The following is a 16,165-nucleotide window of genomic DNA, read 5'->3' as shown; positions in this document are numbered from 1 at the left end:
TTATGGTTTTCCATAGTTAAGCCAATTGGAGCGAAATGTCCGTAATCTAGTCCTAGTATAATTTGTGAATTGTTTCTATGGCCTAATTTTAATTCCAATCTGATTTAAGAAATGTTTCCAGGATCTAATTTCAATTCTAATCTTGTTTCTGGTTACCTGCAAATGCTACATGAGAACTGTATTCACCGTGCGTATCGAGTCAAGCTTGGTGTACAGACATTTGTCATTCTCATGCATCTGACAATGAACTCGGATTCGATGTGCACTGAGCTTGATATTTGCTGTACTTCTTCCTATCCAAATCGGAACGCAGCTAGATCTCCAAGTTTTCGCGAAGTCAGCAACTCTAATTCTAATCTAATTTGAACGAAAACTGTGTAGCTACAATTAAAATTCTAGTCTAATTTGAAATAAACTGCGTTGCTTTAATTCTAATCCTAATCTAATTAGGAGAATACGAAAATTCTCCAGTTGTCCAACGCTGTTAAACCGCCTCATATCAAATTGTTGCCTTGCTTGAAATTCGAAAATACTACATGCAGTAACTAATCCGTCACTTCAATCTTAGCATATTCTACATCGCCAAAGTTGACGACTATATATACCACCACGGGAGCACCACCAACAACTACTACTACCTCGGTTATTTTGACAACCACCGGATGTACAGGAGCTTCGTGCCTGTTCAACACAACCCAACCAATTTCCGGGACCGCGTCCACTGCAGCTTTCACGGTCGTTGAGACTACATCTGGTGCTACAACGATATCGCAGTCTCTCACGAAAGTTATCGCTGGTCTAACTGCAATGTTGATGGTAGCAATAGTCCTTTCATCTCGTTCAACCGGAGCTTAAGTATACCGAAGTCGTGGCAGTAAAAAAATTGTGTACGATTGCCATGGTGCTGAGATATCTACTTACGACGTACTGTCCACTTTTGCTCCTATATCATGTATCGCGAAGGGTTACCATACGTTAGCGTTACCATAGATGTCCTCCTTTAGAAGGATTTGCCCTCCTTTTTCAGGAAACCGAAAACGACCTCCATTTTGAAAATTCTTTCTCCTTCACATCGTTGACAGCTAGGCTAATGGACAGAGTCAACTAAAAAACGCCATCAATGACGCGAAATATGTAACGCAGACGTTCGAGCGCGTCATTCGGGAGTAGGATTGAAAAAAATACCCTTTTTGGTTAACAACAAAGCAGTATCGTTAAAAAGTGGGTAATTCGGGACCCGAGTCGAAATGATGACCTAATTTAACTTTAATGATTTGTGAAAATTGTCCTCCTCTCTCGATTCCAAAATATGGTAACCCTACTACTATACATAAAGTATGCGATTGCCCACTTATACTATCTGAAACGACTTAATTTACGTCCTTATAAGACCTATCTTTTTCTACATCCACTTTAGGCCGTTTCGACATGTTCGCTGCTTTTTGCTTGTAATTGGGTACTTTTAGTTCTTCGCGAGTAGCAACGCTGACTACGTTGCACACCTCTGGAGTCAATAATCTAACACGTAAGCAGTAATTGACCTTTCCCGAACCGTAATCTGCATCTCATAGGTGCCTCTGATGCGATACTGCCCCCTACGCTGGTCGCCAGCACTCAACCAAGTATTATTTACGTTTCGCGTTGTTACTTCTTGTTATTTTATTGAAAATATTCACGCGCTAATAAATACAACAAAAAGAATACGTAACCGTAAAGGCGACGGCGAATAAAAAGAAAAACGTTGCGCGACATTCAGCGGTATGTCCGATTGAAGCATACGAAGTCTTTGCCGGAGTTATGTGGCTGCAATGCGGGATTTGCACCGTGAAGCCAGACAAGCAGCCAGCGCAGTCTGGGTGTATTTCAGCCGGAGGAAATCGCTAGTAAATCGCGTTTTGACTTGACTACGCAGACAGTGTCTCGCACGTATCTGCACATTTAGAATTTTTACGATAGCATGTGGTCGAATCGCGATACTATCAGATTGTGTATAGATATCTGCGGTATTAATCAAATTATGGTTGCCTGATTATTTACATCAGTCGCATAACCACATTTAAGTGATTTGCTACCCTACTGTATGCATTGCACGACCCTCAATCCTAGTAAGTGTCACTATCGCGTTTCCATTTAGTAACTTAATATACATGGTTCAATTAGGTCTCATCTGTAGCACTAACATATCGTCCGTATGCATCGATTGCCACGAAAACACACTGCAATGCACTCATTTTGCACGGGCCACAGTCAAAGACACAGACTCAAAAGTATCCAACTCGCTATAAATTATCAAATAACAAAAGAAATGAAAATTTGTCACGTATAGAGTGAACTGAACAGCATGATATAACATTTCACTTCAATGATCTAACTCACAGCACAACATGATGTCCATTGTCCATCCGTTAAAAAATCACGAATACAAAATAGTGATTATACAATGATTGACAATCGGCAGTAAAATATGTAACTTGGCACAGCTTATCGATTTTCGAAAAAAATAGTCTAGCCAGTAGCGGTGTATATTTCGAAATATCTCGACTTTGCGATAAAGGACACCAATTTGGTCGACTTTGAGAGGATTTTTATCATAATATTATCCATTTCCCGAAACTATTCTAGTCGCCCTGTAACTTCGCGATAATGTTGGTATCGGAAATGGCGTAGAATGTAGGCTACATATCGGTGGATCACCAACACATATGGTCAACGGGATTTTTTTGTCAGTGTTCGGTAACAGTGGTAGACAGTGGTCATTATTCTCGAACAATGCGAGGGCCCCATTAAGGCATGCCGCAATCTCCATCAGACGCAAACGAGTAACGCGTCAAAACCACCAGTCGGGAACCATCGACTATGATGGACCATCTGTAGCCTAATGTAAACGAAAATAGTGTATATCGGCGATGTTCTCCACAGGGCATGGTGCAAATCAGAGACACGGCACTTCCCGGTATAAAATGTTGCTCACACACCTATTCCAATGGCTGAAAAGGAGTCAGATGCATCAATTGTTTTTGAATGATATCCGAGGGATGGAGAAGGTTCTGTCTTCGTGTACCAGTCCATGAACGCACAATAAGGTGGTCAACGTAAACATGAGCATAAGCAACCACACCTCGTCGATATATATCAATAGCAATTGGCGTGTTTGAGTCGATTTCTTCCATTGGAATGGATATCAAAGCAAAGTTTAGCATAAGAAGTACCGATTCTCTGATTTTTACTTTATACTCTTGGTGGAGATGTGGTAAATGCACCTATTTTACATCCATTTACAGTATGGATCCCACAATATTGAGTTTAGTTTCAGGTGGAGTATGCGCCTTAAATAGATAACCTCTCGTAGGACTCGTGGAGGGACTAATTTGGCGACTGATAGTCGGCAGCTTAGACTAAAGCCGAGTTGGCTTGGCGCAATATTTCTGTCAATGGTTGTGTTCGCTCTACCAGCACAAACAACTCGTGGAACGGCCGTTCTCCTCCATCTTCTTTTCGCCTGTGGTACTCCTGCCGCGAACAGCAAGCCTCATCTCTTTACTGATTTTCATCAAGGTTCATTTGCACCTGCTGATCTCCTTTTCCACTTCGCATATTTGACACTTCACCTTGCAGCACCACTCGAACTCACAGTTACATTTTTGCCTGACTGTCTTCACCCTGGTTCGGAATCCCCGCCCGCAGCACATCGACTCGCAACCATTCAGTCCGCTTGATGTCGAGTTACAGGTACGGCCTTTGGTTCCTTCAGCCCAGAATTCGGGTTCTTTCACGCAGAAACTCGGGGAGTTTTCGAAGTATACCAGGTCGACTTTCTTAGGCGGTTTCCGTCCGCGGACTGCCGGTACTAGCCCGCTGTTGCGTTTTCCGATGGTACCTGCAATATAGGATGGTATGTAAATTACCTAGAGAGCGTATATTAGCGAGAGATGGTCAACGTTGCTATTCAAAGTGCGTCGTGCCACCAGCTGGCTGATCATAAGTCATATAGCTGAGAATATCGGTTAGGTGTAAAATCACCATTCTAGTCGAAAAACCGAAACCACAATACTCAAAGAAGAACTAACGCCTTGAATATTTCATTACAAGAAGAAGTAGCAAATCCCTAGATATGTTAATATTGCTCCAAAAATAAGTGGAACAATAAAGGCATCACAATTATTGAGAGTCGTTTCAAAAAGTACAATTTGATCGAGGGGTGGCGCAGCTTGTGCTCGCCAGCTCACTCACCATGATTAGATGTCGTCACTCGTTCCGCATCGTCGCATTCATCTCTCAACTTTCTCGCCACAGTTCTGAAATCCGACGCTCGCAGGAGGCAGGTCTTCAACGTGCAGCTTCCAGACATGCCGTGGCATTTGCAGAATTTTTTGCCCGACTCTTCGACGGTCTGTTAATAGGGTATCTTGTTATGAATTGTATCTAGCAATAGCGGTATCGGCTACTCGGATGGTTGCCATACATCCTCCTTTAGGAGGATTTGTCCTCAATTTTAAGGTTTTTCATAATGTCCTCCGAGGACGCCTAAATGTCGTTCTTTTCTGACAATTCGTCCTCCTTCACAGCTTTTATAGCAAAGATAGTTGAATAGATCCGAGTGAAAATGGGCATAAATGACGCTAAATAGGAAATTCGTGGTTTTAACGAAACTGATGACCTTTTTTTAGTCAACCAACGTTAAGTGTGAAAGAAAAACTGTATTTCTGGAGTTGAGCCGAAAGTTGACCTCTTTTTAGTCAACCAACCACAAATTTACCATTTTTCCAGATTTTACTCTAGTGTACTAAATCTGAAAATTTTGAAAAAGTGTCCTCCTTTCCCGATTCCAAAATATGGTGACCATATACTTGAGGCATAGACTCGATGCCGTATTGCTATATTTCGTCGGGGATTGAGAGATGATGTCGGGGATTTTTGAAAATATCAACAGAACCCTGATTATGATGATGATATCAATTTCCAGGTCGAATGTGGTTGTAGCGTTGCACTTGTCCTGGAACTTGACAAGTCTATTGTAATCGAATATAAAATTGTGGCAATATTTCTACTTCTACTCGAGAAGCAGCGGTGATTACTCGACCACTTGTGGTAGATTCCAATAATTTTTTCATACTAATCGCACAAATGATGGTTATGAGACTTGGTAATGTTAGTTACGTAATGTTCATACATCCATTTGAAGTAGTTTTGACAGGTCTTGGAAGTCCTTTCTACTACTTGTAATTGCGTAGAAATGTACCACGTTAGTTATTACATCTTCCTGTGTACCAAACTACCAACGCTGTGAACTTTGCAAACCTCTGGATATGAGATGTAGCTTTTCGGGGAGACAGAGCGACGTAAATCTCACATCAAATATTAAACAATATCTCGATCTCCACTGCATCCTTTTCACGGCGACAGTATGAAAATGCATTTACCCGTCTTCCGACTTCGTTGTTGTGCAGATTCATTCGGTATTTGAGATCCGTTCCCACCTCTCCCGCGTTGACGAATTTTTTCGCGAATTGTCGCGCGAACTTGAAATTATCACTGCACCCGCCCCATTCCCAACCGGGACCGCCCACACCTCTTCTGATGTCGCATCCACAGCTTGCGATTCTGCCTGTAATAGGAAAAGGGAAGGTTATACGCGTGAGCATGGACAACCAGACTTGGTCGAAATGGTCTACGTTGTTATTCAGGTGCATGTTTGTCATTTGCATGTACAGAGCTCATATTATTTGATGTCTTACCTAAACTGCAGCCTCTTGCGATGGAGTGCGTCACAGCGGCGCTCGTGATGGCGTAAATGTATGCTGTCTCCCGGAAACCTGTGAAAAGGCGTTGATTGAATAGTTCTACTGATGTGATGACTACAATAGTATTGGAGATAGAATTGGCATTTAAGAAGAACGAAATTTCGATTCAGAACCCCACCCTATCCTACGTGCGGCATTATACAGTATACGCCCGACAATGACGACTAGGGCGGGGCCCAATGATTCGAATACTTGAATCTGAATCGAGCATTAATTTTAATGATTCCAGTCGAATAATAAAATATGATTTTTTCAAGTACTGAAATTATACGCTCTTCGCCACTGAGTGTTAATTTAGCAACGTGAATTAAAGTTACGATACTATTTTCCACTGTGGTAGCCTTGAAACCTCGATATGCCGTATCGCAGTACACGAAACACAGTAAAAATCCAAGACCGTTACTAGAAATAACACGTTTTCGAAGTTTTGATCGTCCCACAACATAGTGCAATGAAATCGGTATGGTCGAAAAATACCACCAAAGTATCTTCAATGCGATGGATAACAGGCATCATATTTTTGTGGTGAAATAAGAGGTACATATTTGAACCTAGTCATGTTACATTCTGTTAAGGTGGTAATCGAATACTCGAGTCTACTCGAAGCATAATACGTGATTCAGAAACGGATCACTCAGGTACTCGATTTTGCCCAGCCCTAATCACGACTCGACTACTGGTCGGGCTTATATACCAGCAACCTATGACGGGTATATCATCACAAATCATATGTATGAATTGAGACCGCGTGCTGACCTCCAGCGAAACCCCTCAGACTCGCTAATGGATCCCTAGTGTTCCGCGGAACACCGCCTAAGAGTCACTGAATGACATGGATATTCTGCTGGTGTTCACATGGCAGTAGCATCTGAGAGCCTGTGGCCAACATGCACTGATATTAATATTGCGCTGGTGCCAAAATAATGACAGGCGACGAAAAAGTAACTTAATTCTTTGCGATTACAATCGCGATGCGAAATATCGCAAGGTAGTGGACACAATGTTAGATTGTTCCCACTTGCTTCGATAATGCAAACCACACCAATTTGAGCACGGTAACGGCAAGAGTGGAGTGGCGGTGTATATGTGAAGTATTGTTGACAATCGAATAGCTATATTATCCAGTGTTCATTTTTCAATGTGCATAGCTCGCCATATTTCAACCATTACAGGAATAATCCAATAGTTGGAAACACGCATTGCAAAACGAACATTAATATTAGCTTTGCATACTGGAACTGTCGTGCGTGCAACACGATAGATACCGTCGACTGCGAAGACTATGGCTGCAGTTAAACTTTGCTCTTTATCTTGTAACAGAGCCATTTTAACGCTTTAAATCTGTTTGATTTGTTGATAGGTATAAACATCCTATCATCAAAGTGAGTAAATCAAATATGTATAAAAGATCATTACATCAAAGCAAGCGCCCGAGGGAAGAGACGGAGCCCAGCAATAACAATTACCGAGACGGCGAAATGAAGATACCTAATGCAACACATAATAACAAAAGGTAGCGCATCTACATGGTAGAGACAGAAATCGGACAATGTTGAAGTTACAGCGAATAGATGCCTCTATTCAATTAATTATGCAGGCGAGGGCGAGTCACGTGATTCTATCACAAAAGACGCTAATCAAACTTCAATGATTTGGTCATCTGACAAGACTCCAGTGAAATGCACTAACACGCATGTTATGCATGACGGTCATGCTGGTAACAGTAATATCGTATTTTCGGTTCATATCTGGTGTTGCAGCGCGCATTGTGATGCAACAATGAAGGAAGTCCTCAAGGTTTATACTTTTTTGTTTGCCATTTATCCAATGAATGTCGTTGATAAATAATTAAATAGTAACATATGACTGGAAATAAGGTTACGGAATGTATAATTGGCTCATACGTTTTGGTAGCAGATATGGTAAAATCGAGTAGGCCTGTATCTGTGAGAGTCAAATACGAATCGAATATCAGGATTCGAATCGAGACGAATATTCAAGTATATTATACCTAATTATTACGGTATTAGGATGTTGGTGAAGTGCCAAGTTCGAATACCGACCTGTTATGTGACCACAACGACAAAGTCCTGCACCATACGTAAAGATAATATAGTAATTTATCGGCCATAACTATTGCATTGTACTTTGTGGTAATTCTGAGGGGTGGGGTGAATGAGACTTCACAGAACTACCGTTTCCACTAACGTGCGCGGTTTTTCACTACATCTTATTGATGCTGTGATACCACCAATTGATGTCTCAGGTCTTCCTCGTGGAAAAAACATCTAAACTCTAATTCAGGTTTATTATATAAGTCATAGTCGAGGGGACCGCATTGCTTTAGTACCTAAAGTACCTGCCCTCAACACTCGAATCGAATTCGGGTACTGAAATCATTGTGCACAGGCTTATCGGTATGTTATCGTACGAGTTGATCCATATAGATTTTTGTGTTAATATTCGCATCAACGAAGCGCCAGGAGGCCGTATTGACAGTGCGGTGTCAGTCCACGAGTCTTGTCCAACGCCAATGGACTCACGGCTTAGCGCACACAATCAAATTCTCTCCAATATTCGATAATGCAGGGAGGAACTTACCTCGCGCCGTGATCTTCCCAAACAGCGAGCCGTCTCTTGAGTCTGTTTGACAGACCCACCGCCTGTTGCGGAATTGGTACTTGCATTCTTTCACCGCCCTCTTCAAGCCCGCGATGATTTCCTCGAGAGCTCCCTTGTTTCTCCGAAGCAGCCTCCTCTGCTTTTTGTTCAGTAACTGAATCGGCGGCTTGAAGTTGCCCGACAGAGATTTCGTGAATATGTTGTCTGCCCTTCTCACAGTGCTGACGTCGGAGGCGCGGCCGCTGGTTACGTCGCGTTTGTTTTGGTTCGCAAAGCTCCCTTCGCCCTGCGAGGTAGCTGAAGTCGCGATATCTGAGCTGGTCAGTATTTCTTTGATCTTGTCGTTGGTGAGAAGGCTTTCGATCTCTTCAAGATCGTCTGGTTTGGTCCCACTGTGCGGGGCCTTCCGCCGACTGGGCTGCGTAGTTTGGTGGCTGTACTGTCTCCGGGCGTTGGCCGATCTTCGTTGCGACAGTGGGATGCTAGCTATACTCCTGAATTAGTCGGAATAACATTCGGTAAATCAGTTGATACTGATGCGTTGTATAATCCGAGTAAGTAATTTCGATAAATGGATTGGTCGTGGGTCGCACGCATACTTTTGGTGGTTCATCGGAAGTAGCTACTTCCGAAGTATGACGATGTGTGTTGGTGACCGACACAAAATTACTATAATGTGACTCCAAATGCAAGGCGCAATATTCTAAAATATTTCGTTATACCACAACGCAATGTTTATTTCCGGTGGTTATTATGCTAATTTACACTGCTAAAATTAGGCAAACTCACTCCTGAACTGCAATTTATACTTTCCAATCTGCCAAGAGTTACAAGTAGTTTTATTTAAAAAAACTGTTGAAATTTAAGTAACGATAGTTTAAAAATATAATCACCTGAACAGTTGTTATAAGTAAGCAAAACTCGCTCCGAAAATATAGTAATAGATCGTTGCTGACCGTTTCACATTATGTGTTAACCGTCTAGTCCAGGGGTTCTCAAAGAGTTGGCCATGGCCCACTGGTAAGCAAAGGGGCATTTTGAGGTGGGCCACTGAGCTATTGGGAAAATTGTAGACTTAGTTGAAGTCTTGTTATAATTGTTATGTTATTCGCTGATAACATATATTCATCTTATCGAATAGTACGTAGGTAGGCTACATCAAGTTTTTCAGCCGACCCAGATGAGACATAGTGACACGAGTGAGGTCATAATGTACAAATCGTAAATGACGGGAAAACGGCGACTTTTGTCCCCGGTTACGCCTTTGATGACAACCTACGGCCGACAGAAACAAAAATAATTTCGTTTATGTAATGACTGAAGATTTTCTACGTGCTTCACGCGATTTCGTGATGCTAGCGATCTACATTTTAATATCAACAGCCAGAAAAGAAGAGAAATACGGAATGTCGGCGTCGGTGTTTATCACAAATTGAGCAGGACTACTGCTCGAGACTAAGAGGTGGGTCACAGAACATTTCCAAACCGAAAAATGGGGCACAGCCAAAAAAGGGTCGAGAACGCCGGGCCTAGCAATTCTGTTTGCATGTTGTTCTGACCGGCAATTGGAATTTGCACTTAAGAATCATAGATTCTAATTAAATGTATCGTATCGAATCAAGCCCGAAAAATATCGAATCATTCAAATCGACGTGAATCAACAACAGTAATCGCATTGATGATACATATTGTCTTCGGATTTAGTAAAATGATGTAGATTGGCGGCACGCGCTTCAAAGTACTCCATAAAATAGATGTGGTGACGTATGCCTCCAGAATACAATGCGATGTAAATTTGCGCACTACACACGGTCGATCACCGGTACGCTTAAAGCTATTCTGAGATTTTGTTTCAGTGATTAAAATAATTTTGAGAAATAGTTATGTGATACGATTTGAGCAGACATATTGAGTCGCATTCCCAGGCTGGGATTCAATTTCGCCCATTTCCAATTATGATAGTTTCATGGCACGCCAATGGCACATCACTGCCATTATATGATCTCATAATCTGTTCGTTTTGATTATAACCAATCGGAAATAAGTTGCTGGAGGCCCGTGGCAATAATGGAAATTCGCAATAATTTGATTGTAGTGTGAATTTTAGGCTGACAAAATCGGGTTGCATCGAGATATATTAGCTTGGTAACGATGGCATGTGTAATTGTGTAGCCATCAATATTACAAGTTTACCATATAATATGTTACATTATGTCCCAATTACTGCACATTGCAGAAGTCCACTCATTATAATTTCCACACTGTACTAGCTCGCTGAGGGGAACTAATGCGTAATATGGGAGCATGTGCCACTAGTTTCGCGTCTAGTGTGGCTCCTTCGTAAAGCACAGAGCGTCTAATTTGGGATCTGAGCAACAAGCTAGCTGGATATCAGGATTACGAACAAGAATTGTGCTTACACGTAACAGTAAAACTTGTAATGTAAACAAAATTACGTCTGCGTTAGTGCCAGAAACTTGAATTGTTATAACGAACAAGTACGAGGTAAGATCGATATAATGTGTGTAATTTTGAATACGTGATATGAAGGCGAACCCTAAAACTTCCACGATTAACGGTGGTCAGTAATAAGTAAAATCCTAAAATTAACATTATGCCAAACGCTGGCTCTGGCGCTGACGCTTATTATGGTTTGACAATGCTCTGTTGTAGGGTCGATTGGTCTAATCTCCCGATGTTGGCACTCATATTATCCCAGCAATACCACGAAGCGTTTGATTATAGCTGTTTCAAGGTCAGGTATCACCATTTCCACGGCTATGCTACGTGGACTCTTTGATGCAAAGATGAAAACGATATCCCGAAAAGAAGGATTCAGACGGGATTAATTCGATGACGCGAATGAGATTGGGAAATTGCCGATTTCCCGCGGAGCAGAGTTGCGATTCGCACCGAACTTCTCGTTACATAATCGCAGATGTTATTTCGCGACTTGACTTCAAAGAACGTAGGTGCTAAGTCGCGAGTCGTTAAACAATGTCGTCATGCCATAATGGTGTGACCCATTTCCAATAAGTTTGAAATCGATCTATTTACTTCAATTCCATGACTTGATAATATTAATTTACTATTTTTCTAAATTCAGTCCTGTTGCATATACAAAGAGGTCAATTAGGATATGATTTAAGCACCCGATTGTACATCGGATGCATCCGTAAATGTGGGAATGGATGTGGACACCGATGACACATAAAATTATAGATATATATGGATACTGTAATGTTGAATATACGATTCTAACTGGTACGAATTGAATATCTCCGTGATTTGGATTCAGATCTTTGAAAATACCAAAGATTTGATTCTAGCTCGGAATTACACAGGAGCATGCGATATCCGTTTGACATGCTACATTAATCCGCAATAGTATTAGTTACTTCCTCAGACAAACCTCCATAAACCACAAAGCATCGTGAATATTTCATCACGTGTTGTCGAATTCACGACAGTTATGCAATGATTACTATAGTAGCACAATTGATGATATATACATACACGTGGATTTGAAACAGAATTGGTATAGTGTCTTTTGAATTGCACCATGGACTACGTAATATTTCACCTATACGTGCCAAACTTTCTCGTGTCTGTCGGTATCAAGAGAACTCAAGATGGATATGATATTCCTGTTGTAACACAGCGCTTTAAGTGCGCGTCTGTGCAAATAAAACGGTACGAGCGCGAACTCTTATGGGAGGGTCCATCTAGTTTTGAAACATGAACATAATAATCGATTGTCGAGTGATATATACTTTGAATGCCTCCATTGTACGCGATACGGGACAACATATTGTGTGAGTCCGGCTTTATTCTCAATATTACACCAAATTTGTGGGCATGTAAGTTCTTAAAATACGGTGTTCGTTTGAAGTATATTAAAACAGAATTATTAACAAAAATTATTCCGTTTAACTCTCACTTTGGCCACGTGATGTGATTGACAGGAGAGTCGTCGATCAGTATTATTGATCAATTACCGTAGTTCAGTGTTCACCCATCAATAGACAATGTACAGCTCCGCTAGTGTGCGCTGCATTGCAAAATAACTTGACTTGGACAATGGCCATTGGACATAATTGCATACGTTTCTACGATTGCGATCAAGCGTTGGGCTACAATTTTCAATCAACCTTGGCAATATCTACGCCAATGCAGATAGAATTTGTACAGTACAACATGGTTTTGTTTTCAAATATTACGAAGGGTATTTGGTATGCAACGGCGTGAGAAATCGAATCATGATTGTCCCACGTAAAACCTGGACGCATACAAATGAAACAGTAAGAAGATGAATCAATAGAACTCATATATCACTGCAAGTTATCAAGCCGTTACACGAATATGTTCTCTCCAGAGCAAGTTAATATGAACATCAACATGATATTACTAACTATGTAACTAATCGTCGCGCCAAGGAAAGACCCAATATTGTGCAAATAAATCAACCAAAGTGTTCGGGACTTGATAGCATATTTGTGATAACTCCAAATATCCTTGTATGATATCTGATATGCAATCGTAGTTATGCGTTCCTCGCGGAGACTTTGTTAGTAAATATAAGCTCACGCATCCATCATTTTTGCATTGTATTGGTTGCTTACGAGCACGCAAAAAGTAAAGATGATATAGTGGTGATTGGCGTTTGAAGCCATGCAACTTCTACACGTTATTTTTTCTCGCCATATCGCTGCATTAAACGTGAAGAATGAAGATATCCGTCAAAATTGTGAGAATTTATAGTGGTGTGTTGGCAAATAAAAGGCAGGGATACATTGCCTTAGAGACACGTCGAAGATTTCATATTGGTATGGCATATTTTCCACCATCGTGTTTTTTACGCGAAAGAAAAAGCGTTGACATGTCTTTAAAACGAATTGTTTTATTGAGATAAAACATGGCGGAATTAATTGCTCACCTATACCGCCAGTGAACACTCTGACCATTCCGCTATTATGATAATACCAATGATAGCTTTAGAATAATGCGCAGCAGAATGACGGAAAAGACGATTAGACTTCGTTACCATAGAAACACATACTCTATTTGAGGATTCAACGGACTCATGATTTGGTTTGTGCAAATGTCGACTCTCGCCGCTCGACTCTCAATCATTACGATTGATGGATAATCGACTCCATTCTGTTATGCGTGTCAGAACGTACGTGAATTAGGTAACAAATTCATATTGTAGTTCACAGTTGCTATACGTGATTATCATAATAAAATTACGATCAAGAAATCGATCGCAAGTATTTTAATTAATGCAGCTTCCTTATCATCTCTTCCGACATTTTTGACATATCGCCGCACTTACTGCTACAAAAACCCAAAGTGGATTGCACCCGCGTTAGATGATCGAGTGGTTTTAACATTGATCAATGATCGCGAGCACGAAACTCATTATTACGACTCGCAGCGACTTGTAATTACCGTGGTAGGGCTTCCGCTTCTGGAGTTGATTTATTGCATCCGAACAAAAAGGCACGAGACATTGTTTCCGGCGCGCAACAATGAAACGCATAATCCCTTCGTTTCGGACTGTTAAACATATATTGGACTAAAATGTAGTTTACAGGGTAATGAGTCAAGTTCTTCCAAGAAACAAACAATTACGCGTAGGTTCTGTTACGAATTTCAAGTCGATAGATGCTACGGGCAACAGATATCGATTGCATTTTATTGTAATAATAGTTTCACTACTGTATGGACTTCTGGCTACATTGAAAAGAAATTTTGTTATAAAACACACTAGTTTGAAATATTTTTGTTTAACTTGAAATGTTTAAACAAAAGCCTATTTTTGAAAATACATACGGTGTTTTTTATCAAACTGTCAGATCATGTGACAAGGACTAAACTATTTCCGAAAGAGCATATAGGATGATCGTGGCGTCAATACTTGAACCAAAAGTAGCGGTGTTAGGCTCTAAATACGTAACCTCGACGTAGTCAACAGTTCCTCACCGTTATTTACTATAAGTAAGCCTTGAACAACTGGGGCTAGCCTAACAGAATCTCTTCCCAGATGCGTTGAGTTGGTTATCAGTATGGCGATATTTTTTACCTAAAAACCGGAATATTTTGACCTATAAGTTCAAAATTTCGACATTTTTTTACCTAAAAATGCTTACTTTCGACCCAATTTTGACCTAACGTAGGCAAATCACGTGTTTTCACACATAATGTTAAAATTGTACTACTTATCTTCATTTCTGGTTGGAACTGTTTGTCCTTACGAAGTAGTTTGGCCTGAAAAACGTTTTTGACTTAAACACTGACAAATGTTTTACACGAAAAACTTTATTTTAACGAAATCTGGCCCTATGAAGAATTCCAGTAGTTACATCACATATTATGGTAGAGATAATTTAAATTTGTTGCAATACAACGAAAGACACTTTCGTACATTCTCGGGTAGAAAGTATTTGTCCTTACTACAAAATTCTGGCTTACTTTGACATGCCAAAAAAATTGCCCTAGTTATCAGATGCGACTATACAGTCAAATTCGATATTTTGTCCCGTACAACTCAATACTATGAAAAGCACCGATTTTCGACATTGGAGCATGGACGTTACAAATGTTCAATCATTTTCCATCAAGTATAATTGGCATTATGTACTTCGTGATTGCTTGAGGTACAAGGTTGAAGTCTTCAATGTCTTACTGACATACAGTCATAATATGAGCTACTCGAATAATACTTGACTCGTGACGGAGTCATGACGTACAATCCATTTGCTTGACAACAACGCACCGATAATCAGCATCATAGGCATCACGGCAATATAAGTTATACCCAGTGTAGTCTATTATAAATACCCAATCTTGGAAATCAACCGATGCTAAGATACTTGACGCGATTCCAGCGCATTAGATTTACTTCTACTTCAATGATCCATGTACCTATACGTCGCCCATCCTTGCATTTCAAGGAAAAGGCTCAAAACAATGGATGGAAATTGATCCATTCCAGTAAATTATCATTAACATACTACCGCTCTGTATCGCGACTAATTTATAACGTAATTTATTATTATAATAAGCTCGGTCACGGGCGATTAGTACAATTCTTTTCTGTAGTGTTTTCCACAGAGATGACACGAGGAGTGCCTTTGTAATCCGGTGATTTCTCTGTAAACTGGACACAACCCGTTCCTTGAACTTAGTCGCAGTCTTTACATTCGAGTGGTTGAATTATCGTTACTACTTAGCGAATTAAAATCGTTTATTACGTGACCTCTGATTACCGTTTGGGCCAGAACAAAATCAAAATAAGGCTCTCGAGCAAAATCTAGATATCACTGAATATTGGCAATAACACCTGGCCCTCTATATATAGACATGTAATTGTTAGATGTCTGGAATGGAATATAGTACTTGGATCTGGCCAACAAAACAACTTGCCTTGATTTATGACAACCTGTGACAAACAGACATAATCAACAAAAAGCTGTCCTTATAATCAGCCTATTTATGGCATTAAAGATCGACGTATTTTCTACAGCAACGACACCACAGTACAGTGCAACGTTATGAACGCCACTCTGCCAAGTATGAGGCGTAATATGTTACCAATTTAACACGTGACTAACGGTGATAAGGTTTTATTTGGAAGCGTTAACTAATGACTGAATAAAAACTACAAAAAACAAACAGGTGGTGCAATTTGGGGTCAAAATGCTAGTCTTGATTTTGTGGTTTACACATTGAACGTTGAT

The 16,165-nt window shown here is 40.5% G+C and overlaps 2 protein-coding genes across 2 annotated transcripts in view; one reads left to right on the top strand and one right to left on the bottom strand.

Moving 5' to 3' along the window:
- The window catches only part of LOC145446663 (scoloptoxin SSD552-like), a 31,617-nt gene extending 29,916 nt beyond the window's left edge, over window positions 1–1,701 (top strand). The window contains exon 7 of the mRNA XM_080325017.1: window positions 569–1,701. Within this exon, the coding sequence (XP_080181143.1) occupies window positions 569–855 (287 nt within the window). The 3' untranslated portion in view covers window positions 856–1,701. The remainder of the gene's footprint in view (window positions 1–568) is intronic.
- Window positions 1,641–16,165, bottom strand: part of LOC145446657 (protein Wnt-1-like) — a 32,433-nt gene continuing 17,908 nt past the window's right edge. Inside the window, exons 2-6 of the mRNA XM_080325010.1 lie at window positions 8,403–8,917; window positions 5,736–5,813; window positions 5,421–5,605; window positions 4,231–4,390; window positions 1,641–3,877 (exon numbers count right to left, since the gene is read on the bottom strand). Coding sequence (XP_080181136.1) covers window positions 3,558–3,877; window positions 4,231–4,390; window positions 5,421–5,605; window positions 5,736–5,813; window positions 8,403–8,917 — 1,258 coding nt within the window. The 3' untranslated portion in view covers window positions 1,641–3,557. The remainder of the gene's footprint in view (window positions 3,878–4,230; window positions 4,391–5,420; window positions 5,606–5,735; window positions 5,814–8,402; window positions 8,918–16,165) is intronic.

This window comes from Botryllus schlosseri, chromosome 1 (assembly GCF_051294905.1).
Source record: "Botryllus schlosseri isolate E-star chromosome 1, Bs_hap1, whole genome shotgun sequence".
Lineage (NCBI taxonomy): Eukaryota > Metazoa > Chordata > Ascidiacea > Stolidobranchia > Styelidae > Botryllus > Botryllus schlosseri.
Note: the sequence above shows the minus strand (reverse complement) of the source record. Positions and strands in the feature narration are given on the sequence as shown.